This window comes from Martes martes, assembly GCF_963455335.1.
Source record: "Martes martes genome assembly, chromosome: 17".
Lineage (NCBI taxonomy): Eukaryota > Metazoa > Chordata > Mammalia > Carnivora > Mustelidae > Martes > Martes martes.
In genome coordinates, this window is record NC_137905.1 from 14,513,914 (window position 1) to 14,535,760 (window position 21,847).

Sequence of the window (21,847 nt, forward strand, 5' to 3'; positions counted from 1 at the left end):
GTTTCCTCCGGCTTATAATTCATAGCATATTAAATTTGATGAAATGTGGCCGTGGTTCCTGGTGTGGGGCGGTCGAGGGCAATGGTCAAGAATTCTTGAGATGTTTTATGGCACAAAAGCTGCTTTTATGATAGAACAGGGACAGGACCAGTGGGCAGAAAAGAGCTGCAGTTGGTGACTGTGAGGAGTATTTTACTGTGATGTATTTTAAGTTTGTGGAGGAAGGGTGGGTAGAGATAACGTAAGTTTCTAAGGAATTTCTGTACGGGGCGGGGCGGAGGGGGGTGGTGTCCACAGAGCTTTGGAAGTCTGGCTTTTGTCAAGATAATGTCGCTTTTAGTCTGTAGTGATGAAGGCAGCATGAGTTCCTTGAACAATGTCAGGCTCCGCAGGTCTCACGTGTTTATCAGTGGATTGCAAGTTGTAAGGAGATTTAATTTTACCTACACTTCTCTTGTCTTTGTTCTCCTCACCAGTTTCTCCACTTTGGCTATCTTTAAAAAAAAAAAAAAATCCTAATGACTGGCGCACACCGGCATGCATTTTTACATAATGGGATGGAGTATGACCTGGGCATCAGGATTTTCAGAAACTCCCAAGAGATTTTAAAGTACAGCAACATTTGAGACCTGTTAAAGTACAGTATATCTGCCTTATTCAAGCCTTTCCCCAACTCCTAGGTTTCACGGACAGCATCCTCACAGATTCTACTTATTGTATAGGGTGCACTCCTCTGTCTCAGTTCATGATGTCCTTCCAACTCCAACTACTAATCATTATTTTCTTACTAGAATATCAGCTCCAGGAGGGCAGGAATTTTGTTCGATTTTTTCTTTCTTACATCCTCAGCACCAGAACACCAAGACACATTGTAGATGTTTGATAAAGATTTAATGAATGAATGAATAGTTCTTCTTTTATATTCCGTGCCCTGATAAACTCATTCCTCACATAATTTCCAATAAATGTGGTATTATATTTAGATGACTTCCCAATCTGGTCATGTTTCCAGTGGTCATCTTTTAGGCCTCAATTTCACATAGAATTCATTTTAAAACTTGAGCTCAGTGTTTTTTCTTCCCACCCAAACCCTAGCATCCCAGTCCCAACCAGTCCATACGTATCCATCAGTTTCTTCCCTGAGTCTCAAGTTTAATATCTTGAGTCATTTTCTTTTCTTCTTCTTCTTTTTTTAAGAAATATTTTATTGGGGCACCTGGGTGGCTCAGTGGGTTAAAGCCTCTGCCTTTGGTTCGGGTCATGATCTCGGGGTCCTGAGATCGAGCCCCAAATCGGGCTCTCTGCTCAGCAGGGAGCCTGCTTCCCTTCCTCTCTCTCTCTGCCTGCCTCTCTGCCTGCTTGTGATCTCCGTCTGTCCAATAAATAAAATATAAAAAAAAAAAAGAAATATTTTATTTATTTCTTTGACAGGCAGAGATCACAAGTAGGCAGAGAGGCAGGTGGGGGTGGGGGGGAAGCAGGCTTCCCGCTGAGCAGAGAGCCCGATGCGGGGCTTGATCCCAGGACCCTGAGATCATGACCTGAGCGGAAGGCAGAGGCTTAACCCACTGAGTCACCCAGGACCCCCTGAGTCATTTTCACGCCTTGTCTTCCCCATATTTAATTACTCAATGAATTTTGCAATTTGCTTCTCTGAAAATTCTCTTGAATTTGTCCCTTTGTTTAAATTTCCACAACACTAAATTTGTCTTCTTGGCTATTTATTCACATTTCAAATGACCTCACATCTACCTGCCAGCAACTGTTTTTATTAAATGCTTATGAGGATTATAATATACAGATGTAAAATATATGACAAAAATAACATAAAGGATGGGAGAAGATAAAGAGAATTAAATTATTGTAAAGTTCTTATATTCTTTGGGAAGTGGCAAAGCACTAACTTAAAGTAGATTATAATTAAAGGATGCATATCTTGAAATCTTTGGGATAACCATGAGAAAAATAACACAAGAATATATAACAAAATAATAGGGAGAAAACAATGTAAAAACTGAGTAATACAAAAAAGGCAGGAAGCAAGAAATAAAAGAAGATTATGGATTAAATATAAAACAAATAGCACAATGGTAGACTTGAAACCAGCCCTATTAGGAATCACATTAAATATAAATAAACTAATAAACATTCCAATTAAAAGGCAAAGATCATCAGAATTGGTAAAAAAAAAATATATCGGTATGGAAAGAAACATTCCTAAGACAGATGTCAAGGAGCCTGCTGTTTTCTTCTAGTTTTACTGTTTCGGGTCTTACACATTCAAGTGTTTAATCCATTTTGAGTTAATTGGTGTATATGGTGTAAGAAAGTGGTCCAGTTTCATTCTTTTGCATTTAGCTTGCAGTTTTCCCAATGCCATTTATTGAAGAGACTGTCTTTTCCTGACAGTATAGTCTTGCCTCCTTTGTTGTATATTTTCTAACTGTATATGCATGGGTTTATTTCTGGGCTATCTAATTTGTTTCATTGATCTATATGTCTGTTTTTATGACAGTACCATACTGTTTCAATTACTACAGCTTTGTAGTACAGTTTGAAATTAGGGACCATGATACTTCCAGCTTTGTTCTTCTTAAGATTATTTTGTCTTTTATGGGTCTTTTGAGGTTCCACACAAATTTTAGAATTATTTGTTGTAGTTCTGTGAAAAATGCCATTGGAATTTTGATATGGATTGCATTCAATCTGTAGATCACTTTGGGTACTATGGACATTTTAACAATATTTATTCTTCCAGTTCATGAATATGGAATATATTTCCATTTATTTGTGTCTTCTTCAATTTCTTTCATCAATGTCTTTAAAAAAAAGATTTTATTTACTTGAAAGAGAGAGAGAGTGCAAGCACAAAGGGAGAGGGAGAAGCAGACCCCTGCTAAGCAGGGAGTCTGATGTGGGGCTTGATCCCAGGATGCTGCAATCATGACCTGAACAGAAGACAGATGCTTAACCAACTGAGCCACCCAGGCACCCCTATCAATATCTTTTTTTAAAAAAGGTTTCCCTTCCTTCCCTCCTTCCTTTTCTTTTTTGACTATAGTTGATGCACAATGTTACATTAGTTTCAGGTGTACAATATAGTGATTTGACAGGTTTATACATAATGCTATGTTCATCACAATTGTAGCTACCATCTGTCATCATACATCACTATTGTAATATCATTGACTATATTCCTTTATGCTGCGCTTTTTATATCTGTGACTTATTCATTCTATAACTGGAAGCCTGTATCTCCCACTCCCCTTCACCCATTTTCCCATTCCCCCATACCCTCCCCTCTGGCAACCATTAGTTTTTTCTCTGTATTTATAGGTCTGATTCTGCTTTTTGTTTGTTTATTCCTTTTTTCTTAGAGCCACATGAATGAAATAGTATGATATTTGTCTTTCTCAGACTGACTTATTTCACTTAGCATAATATCCTCCAGATCTTTCCATGTTGTCTCAAATAGCATGATCTCATCCTTTTTATGGTTGCATAATATTCCCTTGCATATACATACACAACATCTTCCTTATCCATTTGTCTATCAATGGACACTTAGGTTGCTTTCATATCTTGGCTATTGTAAACAATGCTGTATAGGGGTGCATATATCTTTTCAAATTCATGTTTTTGTGTTTTAGGGGTAATTATCCAATAGTAGAATTATTAGATCAAATGTTATTTCTATTTTCAATACCTCCATACTCTTTTCCATAGAGGCTGTATCAGGTTACATTCCCATCAATACTGTATAAGTGCTCCTTTTCCCCCACATCTTCATCAACACTTGTTATTTCTTATAATTTTGATTTTAGCCATTCTGATAGGTATAACATGTCTTTCATTTCTTATTTATTTCAGCCATCTTTTTTTTTTCTTGGTCTTGGTCTTGGTCTTCTAGTTAAAGGTTTGTTGATTTTCTTTTTGAAGAACCAGCTCTTAGTTTCATTGATCTTTTCTTTTTATAGTCTTTTTGGTCTCTATTTCATTTATTTCTGTGCTGGTTTATTATTTCCTTCCTTCTACTAACTTTGGGCTACATTAATTTTTTTAGTCACTTCGGGTGTAAAGTTAAATTGTTTATTTGAGATTTCTTTTATTTCTCGAGGTAGACCTGTATTGGTGTGAACTTCCCTCTTAGAACTGCTTTGCTGCTCCCCATAGATTTTGGCATGCCACATATCTGGTTTTCTTTGTCTCTAGGTATTTTTAAAATTTCTTCTTTGAGGGATGCCTGGGTGGCTCAGTCAGTTAAGCATCTGCCTTTGGCTCAGGTCATGATCCCAGGGCCCTGGGATCAAGTCCCACATTGGGCTCTCTGCTCAAAAGGGAGCCTACTTCTCCCTCTCCCTCTGCCTGCAGCTCTCCCTGCTTGTGTGCTCTCTCTCTCTCTGACAAATAAATAAAATCTTTAATAAAAAAACAAATTTCCTCTTTCTTCCTTGACCCCGTAGTTGTTCAGTAACATGTTGTTTAATAATGTATTTGTATTTTTGCCAGGTTTCTTCTTGTAATTGATGCCTAGTTTTATACCATTGTAGTCAGAAAAGATACTTGATATGATTTCAATCTCCTTGAATATTGAAACTTGTTTCATGGCCAAAAAGATGATCCATCAAGGAAAATGTTCTGTGTGCACTTGAGAAGAATGTGTATTCTGCTGCTCCTTTTTTCTTTTAATGTGATCTCTATGTCCAGTGTGGGGCTAAAACTCATGGCCCCAAGATCAAGAGTCACATGATCTACTGACTGAGGGACCCAGGAACCTCTATTCTGCTGCTTTTGGATGGAATATTCTGTATATATCTTTATATCATTTAAGGCTGAATGTTTTCTTATTGATTTTCTGTCTGGGTGATCCATCCATTGACATAAGTGGGGTGTTAAAATCCCTTCTGTTACTGTCCTGCTGTCAGTTTTGCCCTTTAGGTCTCTTAATGTTGGCTTTACATATTTTGGTGCTCCTATATTGGGTGCATATGAGTTTATATGTGTTATATTTTCTTATAGGATTGTCCCCTTCATCATTATGTAGTGCCCCTCTTTGTTTTCCATTAGTCTTTTTTTAAAAATTCTATTTTGTCTGGTACAAGCATAGCTGCATCAGCTTTCCCCTTGTTGTCATTGCATGGAATATTTTTTCCATCCTTTCACTTTCAGTTTTTGCGTGTCTTTACTTCTGAAGTGAGTCTCTTCTAGGTAGTATATAGATATGTCTTTTTTAAAATCCTTTCATACGCTCCACATCTTTTGATTGGAGTATTTAGTTCATTTACATTTAAAGTAATTATGGATAGATATGTATTTATTGCCCTTTTGTTAATTGTTTTCCAGCTATTTTTGTAGTTCCTCTCTTCTCTTGTAGTTTGATGATCTTCTTTTAGTGTTGTGTTTAGATTCCTTTCTCATTTTCTTTTGTGTATTTACTTTGTGGATACTGTGAGGTTCACATATCTTATCCTATGTTTATAACAGTCTATTTTAAGTTAATAGCAACTTAAATTTGAACACATCCTAAAGCTCTACATTTTTACTCCCCCTGATGTTTTATTTTTTTAAAAGATTTTTATTTATTTATTTGACAGGCAGAGATCACAAGTAGGCAGAGAAGCAGGTAGAGACAGAGAGGAGGAAGCAGGCTCCCCACCAAGCAAAGAGCCCGATGCAGGGCTCCATCCCAGGACCCCGGGATCATGACCCAAAGGCAGAGGCTTTAACCCACTGAGCCACCAAGGCGCCCCTATTTTATGTTTTTGATGTCACTTTTTATCTTTTAATTTTATGTATCCCTTAACCAATTATTGTTTTAGTTAATTTTACTATTTTTGTCTTTCAACCTTCTTAATTGATTTACAAGTGATTAATCCAACCCTTACTATACAGTTACTTTTTCCAGTGAGATTTTTACTTTCATATGTTTTTTTCTTATTAGTTAGTGCCATTTCTTTTCAGCTTAAATACGTCCCTTTAATATTTTGTGAATGGCTGGTTTAGTGGTAACAAACTCCTTCAGCTCTTGCTTGTCTGGAAAACTTCTCTCTCATTCAAATATGAATGATAATCTTGCTGGATAGAGTAATCATTGGAAGCCTTTTCCTTTTAGCACTTTGAATATGTCATGCCACTCCCTTTTGGCTTGAAAAATTTCTGCTGAGAAATCTGCTGATAGCTTTATGGGGTTTCCCTTGTATATAACAATTTGTTTTTCTCTTGCTGCTTTTAAGTGTTTCTCTTTAATTTTAACTTTTAAAGCTTTTTTTTTTTTTTTTTTTAAAGATTTTATTTATTTACTGGACAGAGATCACAAGTAGGCAGAGAGGCAGGCAGAGACAGAGGAGGAAGCAGGCTCCCTGCTGAGCAGAGAGCCCGATGCGGGGTTCGATCCCAGGACCCTGGGATCATGACCTGAGCCGAAGGCAGAGGCTTCAACCCACTGAGCCACCCAGGCACCCCTTTAATTTTAACTTTTAAATGATAATGTGTCTTTGTGTAGTTCTCTTTGGGGTCATCATTTTTGGAACTCTATGGATTCCTGGACCTAGACTGTTTCCCTCTCTAAGTTAGGAAGTTTTCAGCTATTATATCTTCAAAGAAGTTTTCTGACACTTTCTCTCATTCCTCTTCTTCTGGGACCCCTATAATGCAAATGGTATTTTGCTTGATGTTGCCCCAGTGGTCGCTTAAGTTACCTTTGTTTTTTAAGTTATATTTTCTTTTTGCTACTCTGTCTGGGTGAGTTTCATGCTTCATCTTCCAGGTTGCTGACTCATGCTTCTGCTTTATCCAGTCTGCTGTTGAACCCCTCTAATGTATTTTTCATTCAGTTTTGTATTCTTCAGCTCTGTGACTTCTATATGGCACTCTTATATTTTCTTTGTCTTTTCTTTATTTCTTTTCTTTTCTTCATCTCCTTCCTCCTCTTCTTCTTTCTCTTCTTTTTTGGTACTCCCCAAGTTTTCATTTTCCATCTGACCTTGGTGAGTTTCTCTATGATCATTACTTTGAATTCCTCATCAGGTAGATTACTTATCTGTTTATCATTAAGGTCTTTTTATGAGGTTTCATCTTATTTTTTGTTTGGAACACATTTCTCTTCTTCCTCATTTTGCTTGATTCTATGTGTTTGTGTCTATGTATTACGCAAAACATCTACCTCTCTGTCTTGAAGGAGTGGCCTTGTCTAGGTGATTATCCTTCTCATTCAACTTTGCCCTAGATCTTGGTTTTCTCATGAAACTTTGTCTAAACTGCCTGATTTATTCTTCATATGACCCCATTGTAGAGGGTGTGCCAAGACTTGTCAGTGACCCAAGAGGAGGAATTTCACTCAGTACCTAGTTTCAGGTTGATTGGCAGCCAGATCCCGAGGAAGCAGTTTTAAAATCATTCATATATACACAGTCCAGTGGGGTTGCAATTGTAATCTCTGCTGCCTTCCAGACCAGGAGATCTGGAGGTGTCCCCTGGGTAACAATTGCAAAAATCAGGGCTCCAGATGAGTGTATTAGCTTTCTGGAAGTCTTGTTGAACTGTAGCAAGGCCAAGGGGGTACAGAAGGATGGTGTATCCCTGCTTACATTCCCTGGGAGTGCTTCTTTAGCATCTAGATTCATGGGAAACCTGAGGCAGGTCTGTTAGGCTGAAGTTCTAGGTTGAGGAAATAGTCTTCTTCATAGGAAGACTGGGATTATGTTCTAGTCTGCTGTCTGAGCAGTGCTCTGGGGGTTGTGGTCTGCCAAGAACTGTTTTTCTGATTGTTACAGTCCCATTGAGCTCTGGAACACAAGTCTTCTTGGCCACCAAAGCCAGGCAATCAGGGGTGTCCCTGTGTGGGCTGAATGTGCCTGTCGGCTTTGGCAAGGCTGCTGGAGAGTGTTGGGGCTGGGGCACACTAGTAGCTTCAGAGATGCAGCACTAAAATATCTCAATTCTGCTTACCCATGGGCTTTAGCAATGCAGTAGGATAGTGCCTTGTCTTTGCATAGATCCCGGCTTTAGACCGAAAGCAGGAGAATGCCATGACCTCTTGCACTTGCCAGCCTGAGCCGGGGGCAGCAGAGTGTCGCAGCCACCTATGTTTGAAGACTTTAGCTATGGAGTGGGAGAGTGCTGCCTCTGAGCTCATCTTCCTGTGCTAGCAGGCCATGTGGAGAGAGTGCAAACAATGGTGTCCTCCACCACCTCCATCTTCAGAGAGCATTTCAACTGTCCCCTGCCCCTGCAGGCAATGTCCCCAGATCAGCAAATAAATTTCCCTCACTTATGGTGTAGGTGCTTTTCAAACTGCTGTTTTTTGCTGGGTCTTTGCTGTTCTTTGCTATGTGAGAGAGACCTCCAAGGGGGGAATCTCAATTTCCTAAAGCACTTTGGGACCTCCATATGTCAGCCCCATGGGTTTTCCCAGTCCTACATTCTAGGTCTCGTATTTTGAGAGCAGATATCAGAGGCTGGAGTGTATGATACAGAGCATCAGCCCCTTGCTCCTTTGGGAGAATTATCTGTCTGGTGCAGTCCCTCCCTATTGTGTTCATGGGCTGCGGGTGGGCTTTTTTGGTGAGATTTTGTCTCTGCCTCTCTTAACCCTCTTGATGTGGTCCTTTAATCTTTTGTTTTGGAGAGCAGTTCACTTAGTTTTCAGAGGGAAATTACCCATATGTAGCTGTAGATTTGGTATGTCTGTGGGAGGATGTGAGTTCAGGATCTTCCTGTGCCACCACCTTGGATCCTCCCCTTTCTGCCCCCTCCAACTTAAAGTCTTTCAATAAGAGAACCACAGGCCTATATGGCATCATTGGAAAATTCGTCCAAACAATTAAGAAAAATAATATCAATCTTACACAAATACTTTCATGTAATAGAAACATAGGGAATACTCCCCCTCTTGCATTAAGGGATCAACATCAACTTAATATTAAATCCTGATAAGGACATTACAAGAAAGGAAAATTATAGACCAAAATTTCTTTGAAGTCTGATGGAAAAATCCTAAAAAATAATCAACAAATCAAACCCAGCAATATTTGAAAATTATACTACATCATGAGAAATTGAAGTTTATTCCAGAAGTGCAAGGTTGGTCTAGCGTTAAAAAATGGAGCAATGCAATTCATTACATTAATGAAATAGATAATCTTAATGAATAAAGAAAAACATTTGACACCTCTTTATGTTTTAAAAAAACTCAGTGAACTAGGAATAGAAAGGAACTTCCTTACAGGCACCTGGGTGGCTCAGTTGGTTAGGGTTTGCCTTTGGGGTCTGGTAATGATCTCAGGGTGGTCCTGGGATTGAGCCCCACATCGAGCTCCCTGCTCAGTGGGGAGCCTGTTTCTCCCTCTCCCTCTCCTGCTCGTGCTCTCTCTCTCTCAAATAAATAAAATCTTTTTTTTTCCCCCAAAGGGAACTTCCTTAATCTGATAAAGAATATTTACAAAAACAAACAAACAAAAACAACAAAGAAAACAAAAATGCACTTAAGAGTGAAATTTTGAATGTCTTTTCCCTCCCTGAGTTTTGGAATCGACAAGAATGTCTGTTCCCCATTTCTATTTAACATTGTAACAAAAATCCTAGTTAGTGCAATAAGGTAAGAAAAAGAAATAAAAGGTATAAACATTAGAAAAGACAAGGTAAAAGAGCCATTATTTGCAGATGACATGACTGTGTACCTAAAAATTTTAATTAGTGAAATTATTAGATTTAATTAGTGAATATACCAAGTTGCTAGATATAATTTCAATGTACAAAAATCAAGTGTACTTTTCTATATTCATTATAAACAACAGGAAATTAGATGAAAATATCATTTATAATAGCCATACAAATTGAACACTTAGGAATAAAGCTAATGAAAGAGGTGCAAGACATCTACCCTAAAATGTACAAGGAACCGAAATTAGTGACAACTTAAATAAATGAGGGCATATACCTTGTTAATGGATTGGAAGATTCAATATTGTTAAGATGTCAATTCTCCCCAAATTGACCTAGAGATTTCATGTTCTCTCAATCAAAATCCCAGCAGGACTTCCTGTGAAAATTGAAAGCTGATTTCAGAACTTGAAATCAAAGGACTTAGAATATAGAATAGTCCATAAAGACAATCTTGAGGAAAAAGAATAAAGTTGCAACACTCATAATAATGGGGAGAAAGATTTACAATAAGATTACAATAAAATTCCTTATGAAGACAGAGTTGCATTGACCCAGGACAAGATAAACTGGCTAATGGAAGAGAATAAAGAATACAGAAAGAGGCCAACATATGGTCACCTAATTTCTAACAAAGGTGCCACTGTTTTAGGGGCAAGGTATGATGCTTTATATGGAAAAAGATGAACCTGAATTTTCATCTCCCATCATATACAAACATACTTCCACATGGATTATAGAGCTAAATGAGAAAGGCAAAACAAACTTCTAGAATAAAATTTGGGAGAATTTTCAGGCAAAGAATTCTTAATCAGGACACAAAAAATTACTAACCATAAAATTTAAAAAACTAAATAAGCTAGGGCTTATTAAAAATAAGAACTTCTATACTTCTGTTCATTTAAAATGCATGATTAAGAGACAGAGAAAAGATAAGCCATAGAATAGGAGAAGATGCTTACTATACTTCTGTATAAGAGACTAGTGCTCGGAAAAAAAAAATAGAACACCAACTCTTGCAAATCAATAAGTAAAAGACATTTCATAAAGAGGTTATCTAAATGGACCAGTAAGAATATAAAAAGTGCTCTATATGTCATTCAATATCTGGAAAATGCAAATTAAAGTCATCATTATACTTTTCTGTGTATACACTAGAATAGCTAAAATTGAAATATACTGGCAAGGATGTGGAGCAACTGGAACTTTGATATGTTGCTGGTGGGAATGTATGGGAACGTATACTGGAGAATTGTCTAGCAGCATCTATTAAAGTTAAACATTGCCTACCCCATGGCACAGCAAGATATTTAAAGTTTCATTTATTTGAGAGAGAGTGTGTGTGCAAGACAGAGCTTGGGGGAAGAGGGAGCAGAGGGAAAGACTCTCAAGCCAACTCCCCACTGAGCAGGAGTCCAATGAAGAGCTTGATCTCACAACCCTGAAATCATGACCTGAGCTGAAATCAAGAGTTGGATGCCTAAGTGACTGAGCTACCCAGGTACCCCAGCACAGCAAGATATTTATTCAAGAGAAAGGAATGCACGTATCCCTCAAAAGACATGTGCAAGAAAGTTCATGGCAGCTTTATTTAGAATAGCCCCAAACTGGAATCTGTTCAAACATCCGTAAACAGGAGAATGAATAAATCAATTGTGGTTTATTCATACAATGAAATACTTCTCAGGAATAAAAAAAGCAGCAAACTAATGTGACAATATGGTTGATTCTCACAGACATAGTGATAGGCAAAGGAACCAAAACCAAGTGACCACTATTTGATTCTATTTATATGCAGTTCAAGAACAGGCAAAACTATTCTATCATGAAAGAAGTCAGACTAGTGGTTACTTTTTGAGGGTGGGGTGTTGACTTGTAAGGAACCCAAAATAGTCATCTAGGGTGCTAGAAATATTTTATATATATATATATATATATATATATATATATATATATTTTTTTTTTTTTTTTTTTTTTTTTTTTGAGAAAGAGAGAGAGAGAGTGCTTGAGTCAGGGCAGGCAGGGAGCAGAGGGAACCCAAAGCAGGCTCCATGCCCACCTCAGAGCCCAACGCAGAGCTCGATCTTTCAACCTCAATACTGTGACCTGACCCAAAATCACGAGTTGGATGCTTAATAGACTGAGCCATCCAGATGCCCTCGAAATATTTTATATCTTGATCTGAGTGTGGATTATGCAGTTGTTGTACATATATAGTCACTGAGCTGAACACTTAAGATTTGATGTTTATAGGAAATGATGCTGGATCAACTGTCTATACATATGGAATAAAATTAGCCTGGCTTCCTACCTCACTTTCCTGAACTTATGGAAGATATTTATAACAAATTAAAATCATCCTAAAGTCCCAACAATGAGGGAATATTTAAAGTATATAGGAGGGGCGCCTAGATGGCTCAGTTGGTTAAACTCAGACTTGATTTCAGCTTAGGTTATGATCTCAGGGTTGTGAGATCAAGCCCCGCATAAGGCTCTGTGCTGGGCATGGAGCCAGCTCAAGATTCTCTCCCTCCCTCTCCCTCTGCCCCCTGTCCCCATGCTCTCTCTCTCTCTCTAAAAAAAAAAAAAATAAATAAAAAATAAAGTATATATGACATATCCTTAAGTTAGGAATATGATGTGGCATTAAAAGTGTTTGCTACAACGTGGAAAACACCTATTACACTGGGTAAAAAAGGCAGACCACAAAAATCCTGTATAAAGAATTATCAAAACTATGTAGCAATATGTACAGTCTGGAAGGAAGTGACACCAAAGTGTTGGTAGTGGTTATTTGTCTTGGGGTGACAAAATAATGGGAAGACTTTTTTCTTATTTGCATTTTTCTGTAGCAAGCAAAATTTCAAGACTTCAATAATGGCAAAATAAACTTTTAACAACTATCTTCTTCCTTCCAAAATCAAAAGTCTGCTCTTCACATTTCTCTGTCAACTGCTGTCCTGCTTTATTAATCCTTCAAGCTTTTCTGCTTTCTGCTCTCATCACAAAATGTGTTCACTACTTCCTGTGCCCAGCTACTCTGAGGCTTCTCAGCTGCCACCTCCTCATCTTGTCCCACCCTAACTCCCGGTTGAGACAGAAGGCCTTTGGGCTGGATACTCTTGGTTGTCAAGTCATTAAAGGATGCCCAAGGAAGAGAGGCTGTGAACCCTCCCAGGTTGCCCAACAAAAGGGACAGCTGTAATAGAGTTTAGGTTTTGTTCATGGGCAAATGCAAATTTTCATGCACCTCCTGGGTAAGCATTTGTTCTCCAGTGGTGGTGAGAAATGTTTTCTTTCTAGAAGGGACTCTTGCAGCCCCAAGGGAAAACCTCTCCCTCCACTTCATAGGACCACTGTGCTGCAGTCAAGTCGCAGAAGATATGCAGGGATGAAGTTATGGCCACTTACAATGAAGATTCTCAGACTCCGCTCAGACTCATTGGAGCACATCTCTGGAAGGAGGGGCCTGGACTTTGCCTCTTAATGTCTGTCAGGTGATTCCCCCACCCCCTTCATTTTTTTTTTTTTAAGATTTTGTTTATTTATTTGACACACAGAGATCATAAGTAGGCAGAGAGGCAGGCAGAGAGAGAGAGGGGGAAGCAGGCTCCCTGCTGAGCAGAGAGCCTGATGCAGGGCTCGATCCAAGGATTCTGGGATTATGACCTGAGCCAAAGGCAGAGGCTTAACCCACTGAGCCACCCAGGTGCACCCCCCTTCATTTTTTTAAACATCATTTGATACATAGATATATATTCTAATAAAGTACAATTATAAAATGTATGTATATGAACCTATCACCCAGCCCAAAGCTGGATCATTAACATAACTTATCTATATGATTCTCTCTTGTGCCTTCCTCTTGTCTCCCTATGAGAAGTTACACTACATTTTGTGTTTTCCATTCTACTAAAATATTTAAAAATATATAGTTTTTGTCTCCTTGGCATCTATGCTTGCCTTTTTTTTTTTTTTTTTTTAGATTTTGGCCTCAAGAGAAAGAATTTATTTTTTTCATGAATTTTTTTTATTGCAATAAAGTATATACAATTTTTCTCTTTTTACCAAATTCTAAAGTATACAGTTCAAGGGCACTGATTACATTTATAATGCTGTGTAATCAACACCACCATTTCCAAAACTTTTTCATCACCCCAAACAGAAACTCTGTACCCATTAAGCAATACTATCCTATTCTCCCCTCCCCCAATCCTTGGTAACCTCTCATCTACTTTGTGTCTGTAAATTTGCCTCTCTTAGATATTTCACATAAGTGGAATCATGCAATTTTTGTCTTTTTGTGTCTGGTTTCTTTCAGTGAGCATATTTTCCACGTTTGTTCATGTTGTAGCACGTGTCAACAATTACACTTTATCTATTCATCTATTGAAGGGCACTTGGATTGCTTCTACCTTTGGGCTATTGTGAGTAATGCTGCAATGAGCATTGGTGTACAAGTAGCTGTTAGAGTCCCTATTTTTAATTAGTTTGGGTATATACCTGGAGGTGGAATTGCCGGGTCAATGTTTAGCTTTCTGAGGGGCCATGATACTGTCTTCTACAGAGACTACACCATTCTACATTCCCTCCAGCAATGTATGGGAGTTCCAAATTCTCCACGCTCTTGACAACACCTGTTTTATATACATATTTTATGAAATTTTAATTTAAAAATTTTTAAGCAATCTCTACACCCAACATGGGGCTCAAACCCACAACAATTGAGATCAAGAGCCACATGCTCCACAGAATGAGCCAGCCAGTGCCCCTTATGTGTGTGTGTGTGTGTGTGTGTGTGTGTGTATTTAGTTGTAGCATCCTAGTAGGGATGAGGTGGCATCCAGTGGTTTTTGGCTTGCATTTCCCTCCTGACTTTTCCAGTGACGTTGAACACCTTTTCATGTGCTTACTGGCCATTTGTATATCTTCTTTGAGAAAATGTCTATTCAATTCATTTGCCTGTTTTAATGTTTTAGTGTTTTAATTAGATTGTTTCTTGTTGTTGTAGGAATTCTTTATATATTCTGGATATTAAGTTGTTATCAGAGTTATGATTTATAGATATTTTCTCCCATTCACAGATTGTCTTTTCACTTTCTTGATATTATCTTTTGATGCACAGAATTTTAATTTTGATGGAGCCCGATTTATCTATTTTGTTGTTGTTGTTGTTACTTGTGATTTTGTTGTTATACAGAAGAATCCATTTCCAAGTATGTTTCGGTTTTAGCTCTATAAAAGTGGTATCATTTAAAAAAAAGATTTTATTTATTTATTTGGCAGAGAGATAGAGAGCACAAGTAAGCAGAGCAGCAGGCAGAGGAAGAGAGAGAAGCAGGCTCTCTCCTGAGCAGGGAGTCTGATGCTGGGCTCGATCCCAGGGCCCTGGAATTATGACCTGAGCTGAAGGCAGCCTACTTAACCAACTGAGCCACCCAGGCACCCTGGTATTTTTAAAAAATATTTTATTTATTCATCAGAGAGACAGAGCATGCCAGAGAACACAAGCCATGAGAAGGACCAGAGGGAGAGGGAGAAGGAGGTTCCCTGCTGAGCAGGGAGCTTGACCCCAGGACCCCGGGATCACGACTTGAGCCGAAGACAGAAGCTTAACTGACTAAGCCACCCAGGTGCCCCAAAGTGATATCATTCTTACTACAACCTCCTGAAACTTGTCATTTTCTTTCAAAATTAGGATTATCCACGTTCTTTCACAGTTCATTCATTCTCTTAGATGTATAATATAGATGGTCCCTGACTGAGGAGAGTTTAACTCATGAGTTTTTTTCCTCCTTTAAAAAAATTTTTTTTTACTTTATATTTAATTTATATTTAATTTTTAAATTAAAGTATAGTTGACATACAACATTATATTAGTTTCAGGTATATAACAATGATTCAACATTTATATACATTATAAAATGCTCATCATGATAAGCGTGGGTACCATCTGTCCAACACAAAGTTATGCCAGTATTATTGCGTATATTCCCTCCACTGTACATACATCCTATGACTTACTAATTTTATAACTGGAAGTTTGTACCTCTTAATCCCACAACCTATTTCACCCATCTCCTCACCCCTGACTTCTGATTTTTTGACTTTATGATGGTGTGAAAGCAATATACATTCAGTGGAAACTGTGCTTTGAATTTTGATCTTTTTCCAGGCTAGCGACATGTGGGATGACATTCTCTTGTGATGATGGTGGCCACAGCTCCCAGTCAGTGACATGATCATGGTGGTAAACAATCAATGCACTTAACCACCATTCTTTACCCACATAACCATTTTATTTTAAATTTTGAGTACAGTATTCAATAAATTACACGAGACACTCAGCACTTCATTATAAAATAGACTTTGCAGGAGATGATTTTGCTCAACCGTAGGCTAATGTAATTGTTCTGGGCACATTTAAGGTAGGCCAGGGTAAGCTATGATGTTTGGTGGGGGGGGGGGTGTATTAAATGAATTTTTGACTTACAATACTTTGATCTTAAGCTGGTTTATCAGGATGCAGCTGCATTATAAGCGGAGGATGATCTGTATTCCATTATACAAATACACCATGTTATTTAGTCCTTCCCCTATTAAATTTTTTTTTGACTGTAGCTGACACACAATGTTATATTAGTTTCAGGTGCACAACACAGCGACTCAACATCTCTACATGCCATGCTGTGCTCACGGCGAGTGTAACTACCATCTGTCCCCATACGACGCTCGTACAGTACCACTGACTTCATTCCTTATGCCGTGCCTTTTATTTCCATGACTTATTGTCTCTATACCAGAAATTGTATCTCCTTCTCCTCTTCACACATTTTGCCCTCCCCCCTCAGATAAGTAAATAAATCTTATAAAAAATAATTACAGGATTATAATACCAGGAGAACCACTGCCATGTAGCATGGTTTGCGTCAGCCAGACACAAACTTTATAAGGTTAAAGCAGAGCTTTAACTATTTTATGTGATTTCTTGCAAAGAGCTATCAGAGAAGGCACAATAAATACAGTTTACTGATTTCAGGCTGGAGAAATTTTATGCAATAGGGAGATGTCAACACTGGTGGGGGAAATGATTGTGAAAAGGAAATGTTTTCTTTAGAGCCCTGTCTCAGCCAGGTTGCAGGAGCGTCTATAATGGGTTTAAAATAACCCACAGAAGGGCTTTGTTTCTCAGTGCCGAAAATGCTCCAAAACAAAGAGACACAGATTGACGCTTCCTACCCCAGTCCTGCACACAGGGGCCGATTTTGGGAAACCCTTTGGCAGCCACACGGGGTCACAGTGTGGCCAGGCTTCTTTGGGGTTTGTAAAGAAACTCAAGTGTGAAGCAAGAGCTCCACTCTGAACAGAGATGTTGTTTGTGGCTCTGTTACTGGAAAATGCAATGACCTTATTAACAAGGTCAAAGTTGTGTAGACACAGGAATTACAACATCGAGAAGGGGGTGGAGTGAGATACTGGGGGCATAAAAGCATCGGCAGGGGGCCCCCACAGCACTGCTCGTCCAGAGGCAGGACAAACCAAGGATGAGGTGAGTCCGCAGCTCTGCTGCTTCCCCCCTTTCTCCAGATGACTGCTTCCTTCTCTGTGTACAGCCTTTACCTCCAGGACAGTCCAGGTATAGGAGAAACCAAAGGGGAGATGCAAAACAAACCCAAAGAAATAGGGCAGATGCGTTCAATTAGAGCAAATTAAGAGGTTTCGTGCGTTAAATCCGCTTTTCTGCATCCGTGAGAATGCGACTTACTCTAATGCATAGCTCTTTCCTCGAAGTTACAAAGTTTTCATCTTTGCAGGGGATGCCTGCCAGCAGCTCCCATGGTAGGCTTTCTGGCAATTTAAATATATCTATTAGCAGATTTTCTCATTTTTAAAAAATGTAGAGGACCAAAGGTAACACATTTAAATGACCCAATGAAGGCACTGAGATTTTATCAAAATAACAAGAATTTTTTTGGAAATGTTGAAGTCACACAACTACAAACTTCACATAGCCAAGCATTCTCCATAGAGCTGGCTTCGTTCAGCAAGATGGGGAACTGGTGAGTGCGGCCCCCGGCACTGATGCCCAGAGTCCGGCTCTCAGGAAGCCAGTTATCTGCCTGGAACCCTTTTTGGCATTTTGAGGTTTCCTGAAGGCAAATTATCATTAGTAGGAAAACCATGCAAGTGTTTTAAATTTTGTATATTTAAAACATCTTGGAAATGGAAAGTTTTTAAAAGTAAAGAGAATAGCATAAGAAACCCGTTTCCCATCTTCCGGTTATCCACATTTTATTAGCAGCACCCTGTGGCCCAGGACCTCAGGGGTGCGTGAGGGAGGCTTCTTTTTGCGGGGGAGTTCACGTGTTACTGGCAATTCAACGTTTCCTAAATGCTGCAGATCTGAGGCCCACAGATCTACATGCCTTCCTACCTTGGTGGTCCCTCTTGGAAGCCCAGGCAGGATTCCCAGTGGTGCAGAGCATGCTGGAACCCGGCCATACTGAGCAGCTGCCCGAGAGTGTGTGTGCATGGGGGTGGCGGCCGCTTCTTGGCGCCAGCACTTCTGTACAGCTTCTTCTCCCGCGGCCCAGCGGGAGGGGTGTGGGTGCCTGTGGGTGCGGGTGTGAGGCCGGGAGACCAGGTGCTCACTCCTTCTTGTCTTCTCTCGGCAGAGGCCTGGGAGCGGTCATTGCCCTCGTGCTCTGCGGGCAGCTTTGCACAGCGGACACTGGCAGTGAGGCCACAGACCACGCAGGTAGGTGTTTGGGTTCAGGTGGGAGCCTCACGTCTCAGTACTGCCGTGCCTCCTTGCGACCCTGTCGGATCTGCACCCTCTCTTCGGGAAGAGCCAGTTCCCCTGTCTCGTCCTGATGTCTGGTGTTTCAGTCCAGTGAACTCTGGGGAGCCAGCCGGGACAGAGGGGGGATGGCCTTCCCTTTGGCTTCCATTCGAGCTGGAGGGTGGCTGATGTGCACAGCAGCCTCTTCTCAACGGACTTCTCGGTCTCTGGGGTCGGTTTCCGAGTCTCGCCCCTCCTCCTCCAATGACTTTCTCTTTGCAGAGGTCAGTGTCCCAAAGCCCCCGGAGATTGAAAATGGCTACGTGGAGCACTTGGTTCGCTACCAGTGTAAGCCCCTGTACAGACTGCGCACTGAAGGAGACGGTAAGACTTGGACAAGTGTCCCTGCACCCTCCTCTGCCCCGGCCTTTCTGTGATGAGTGGGGCCAGGGGTGATGGGCCAGAACGCTGACACGTTCTCCTTGGAACCAGAAGGGGTGGATTCTTTTTTTTTTTTTTTTTTTTTAAAGATTTTATTTATTTATTTGACAGAGAGAGATCACAAGTAGGCAGAAAGGCAGGCAGAGAGAGAGGAGGAAGCAGGCTCCCCGCTGAGCAGAGAGCCAGATGCGGGGCTCAGGGATCATGACCTGAGCTGAAGGCAGAGGCTTAACCCGCTGAGCCACCCAGGTGCCCAGAAGAGGTAGATTCTAATAAGGGTTTTGTCACCAGTAATTGTGGCCTCTTGGGAGAATGAACTCAGCCTTGAGTTTGCCCCTTTGTGAAGGGGAGGCGATGCCGTGTAGCCTGCCCACCCCAGAGGGACATCTACATCTCCCAAAGGAGATGTGGTCAAAGAAACAAGGGTGGCACTAGTGAAGACGGCAGGTGGCCCTGACCTAGCACTGTGCTCTGCGCGTGCAAAGTGCTTCACATGTATTTGCTCATGGAGTTTTCATGACATCCCCCCCAGCCCGGAAGAGCTCCTGTTACTATTCTCATTGTGCTGATGAGGCACAGCGAGGCTGAGTAACTTGCTCAAGATCAGGTGGCCTGGAAGAGGGAGAGGTCAGGATCTGAACCCACTGCTAGTCTGTATTGCATCGCTGCCGCCACACATCTGTCTTGCGGAGCGTCACCGGACCCCCAGCACCTGACTTCTAGCACAGCGCTCCTCCCTTCTCCCTCTTCCCTCCCCTTCCTTCTCCTCTTTTTCTAATTCTCTTTAAACACCTTCCCTCCTCACGCTCAGTGTAGACTTAATTTCTCTTTTGATTCATTTCTTTCCTTTTGTTTCAGGAGTGTACACCTTGAACAGTGAGAAGCATTGGACAAACAAGGTCACTGGAGAGAAGCTGCCTGAATGTGAAGCAGGTAGGAAGCCAGGAGCCCTGGGAAGCTGACCGAGGGTGGGTGTTGAGAGTCTCCTGCACGGGCAGGCATCTCGATCGAAAGGTCCCAAAGGTGCATCCTTCCCGACTGGTTTCCTTCAAGCACATGAGAGCCAAGATGGGGGACCGGGGAGAACCACAAGTGGTCAGGCTGATAAGCGAACTTTTAGGTGAGGACACTCCCCAGCAAAGTTCAGTAAGGATCTTGCTCATTTGGACCTTCAGGATATTGGCTGAATCCACTGTCTACCCTGGCCTCTAGGGTCAGGAGGCCTGTATGTTCACATGAGCTGTTCAGGGAGCCCAGAGTCAAGTGTAAAGCAGGAAGAACGAGTTGTGGGAGGACCGAAACAAGCCAAATCCACAGAAGGGTGACGCAGGCTGGCGAGGGGTTAGGACTTGTGTTTCCTGTTATTAGGAAGAGATGTTGCTCTTTCTGTGTCCCTCCTGGGACCAGAGGATTCTGCCTGCGCTCTTCTGCTACTACTAGCTACACTAAGTTCTAGTGCACAACTACTAACCTGTCTTGTATTAACTGCAATATCTAAAATCTGAGCTCCAGCCTGTGAGGCACCACATCGCTCTTTATGCAGAGGATGAATTATTTCAGCTTCTCACCCTTACAACGAATTTCGGGGAGTTGCGGACGCGTCTTTTTGTGATAAATGATTTAAATATACATATAGCTCATCAGCCAGCGTTTGAAAATCTAAGGATTCCTTTTTTTTTTTTTTTGTGAGTTAGAAAAGCACTTAGTCTCTCAGTGATGTACACAAGAACCGCTTTAAACTGTTAACTGTGGAAATGAGAGCAGCAGGTGGTAAAGGCAAGGCATGTTGATATTTCTGTGTAGAAATCAACATGACAGTTTCGACAGCAGCACCTGGCCCCGCCGTCCCTCTCTCTCCCACACCGGGAGACTCACACTCTCGCTCCTGACTTTCTCGCTCTCCCTGACAGTATGCGGGAAGCCCAAGAACCCGGTGGACCAGGTGCAGCGCATCATGGGTGGATCCGTGGATGCCAAAGGCAGCTTTCCCTGGCAGGCCAAGATGGTCTCGCACCATAATCTAACCTCTGGGGCCACGCTGATCAATGAGCAATGGCTGCTGACCACAGCCAAAAATCTCTTCCTGGGCCATACGGATGATGCGAAAGAAAAAGACATCGCCCCTACTTTAACACTCTATGTGGGGAAAAACCAGCTTGTGGAGGTTGAAAAGGTGGTTCTCCACCCTGACTACTCCAAGGTAGATATCGGGCTCATCAAACTCAAGCAGAAGGTGCCCATTGATGACAGGGTAATGCCCATCTGTCTGCCTTCCAAAGATTACGCACAAGTCGGGCGTGTGGGCTATGTGTCTGGCTGGGGGCGAAATTCCAACTTTAAGTATACTGAGCTACTCAAGTACGTCATGCTGCCTGTGGCCGATCAAGACAACTGTGTCCAGCACTACGAAGGCAGCACAGTGCCCGAAAAGAAGTCATCCAAGAGCCCCGTGGGGGTGCAGCCCATACTGAATGAGCACACCTTCTGCGCAGGCATGTCCAAGTTTCAGGAAGACACCTGCTACGGGGATGCGGGCAGCGCCTTTGCTGTGCACGACCAGGATGAGGACACCTGGTATGCGGCTGGAATCCTGAGCTTTGATAAGAGCTGTACTGTGGCCGAGTACGGCGTGTATGTGAAGGTGCCCTCTATTCTGGCCTGGGTTCAGGAAACCATTGCTGGCAACTAACGCCGACTGTTGGCAGCCCTTGCCCAAGGGCAAGAACTCACTCTGGAAGAGGGGAAAGTGGATGGGAGTGGAGGGGAGAAAACACGGTGTGAAGCGGTGAGGAGTCAATCAATAAAGAGGTTTCTTTTGAGTCATTTCTGTGGGTTTTTAGCCCAGGCCGTTCCCTTATTTACTGTGCAGCAACAGCTAAGCGGTGCTATATACTGGGGCGTGGCAGAAACCACCCCAAGCCAACCAGAAACCCTTAAGGCGGCACAGAACTGTCTTGTGCTGGG

At 41.2% G+C, this 21,847-nt stretch overlaps 1 protein-coding gene across 1 annotated transcript; it reads left to right on the forward strand.

The window, feature by feature from the left end:
- Nucleotides 1–17,110: 17,110 nt before the first annotated feature.
- Nucleotides 17,111–21,706, forward strand: LOC308358145 (haptoglobin). The gene is made up of 5 exons (XM_080828208.1): nucleotides 17,111–17,209; nucleotides 18,336–18,418; nucleotides 18,725–18,826; nucleotides 19,742–19,816; nucleotides 20,794–21,706. The coding sequence occupies exons 1-5, from the start codon at nucleotides 17,205–17,207 to the stop codon at nucleotides 21,570–21,572; spliced, it is 1,044 nt and encodes a 347-aa protein (XP_080684334.1). The 5' UTR covers nucleotides 17,111–17,204; the 3' UTR covers nucleotides 21,573–21,706.
- Nucleotides 21,707–21,847: the final 141 nt, after the last annotated feature.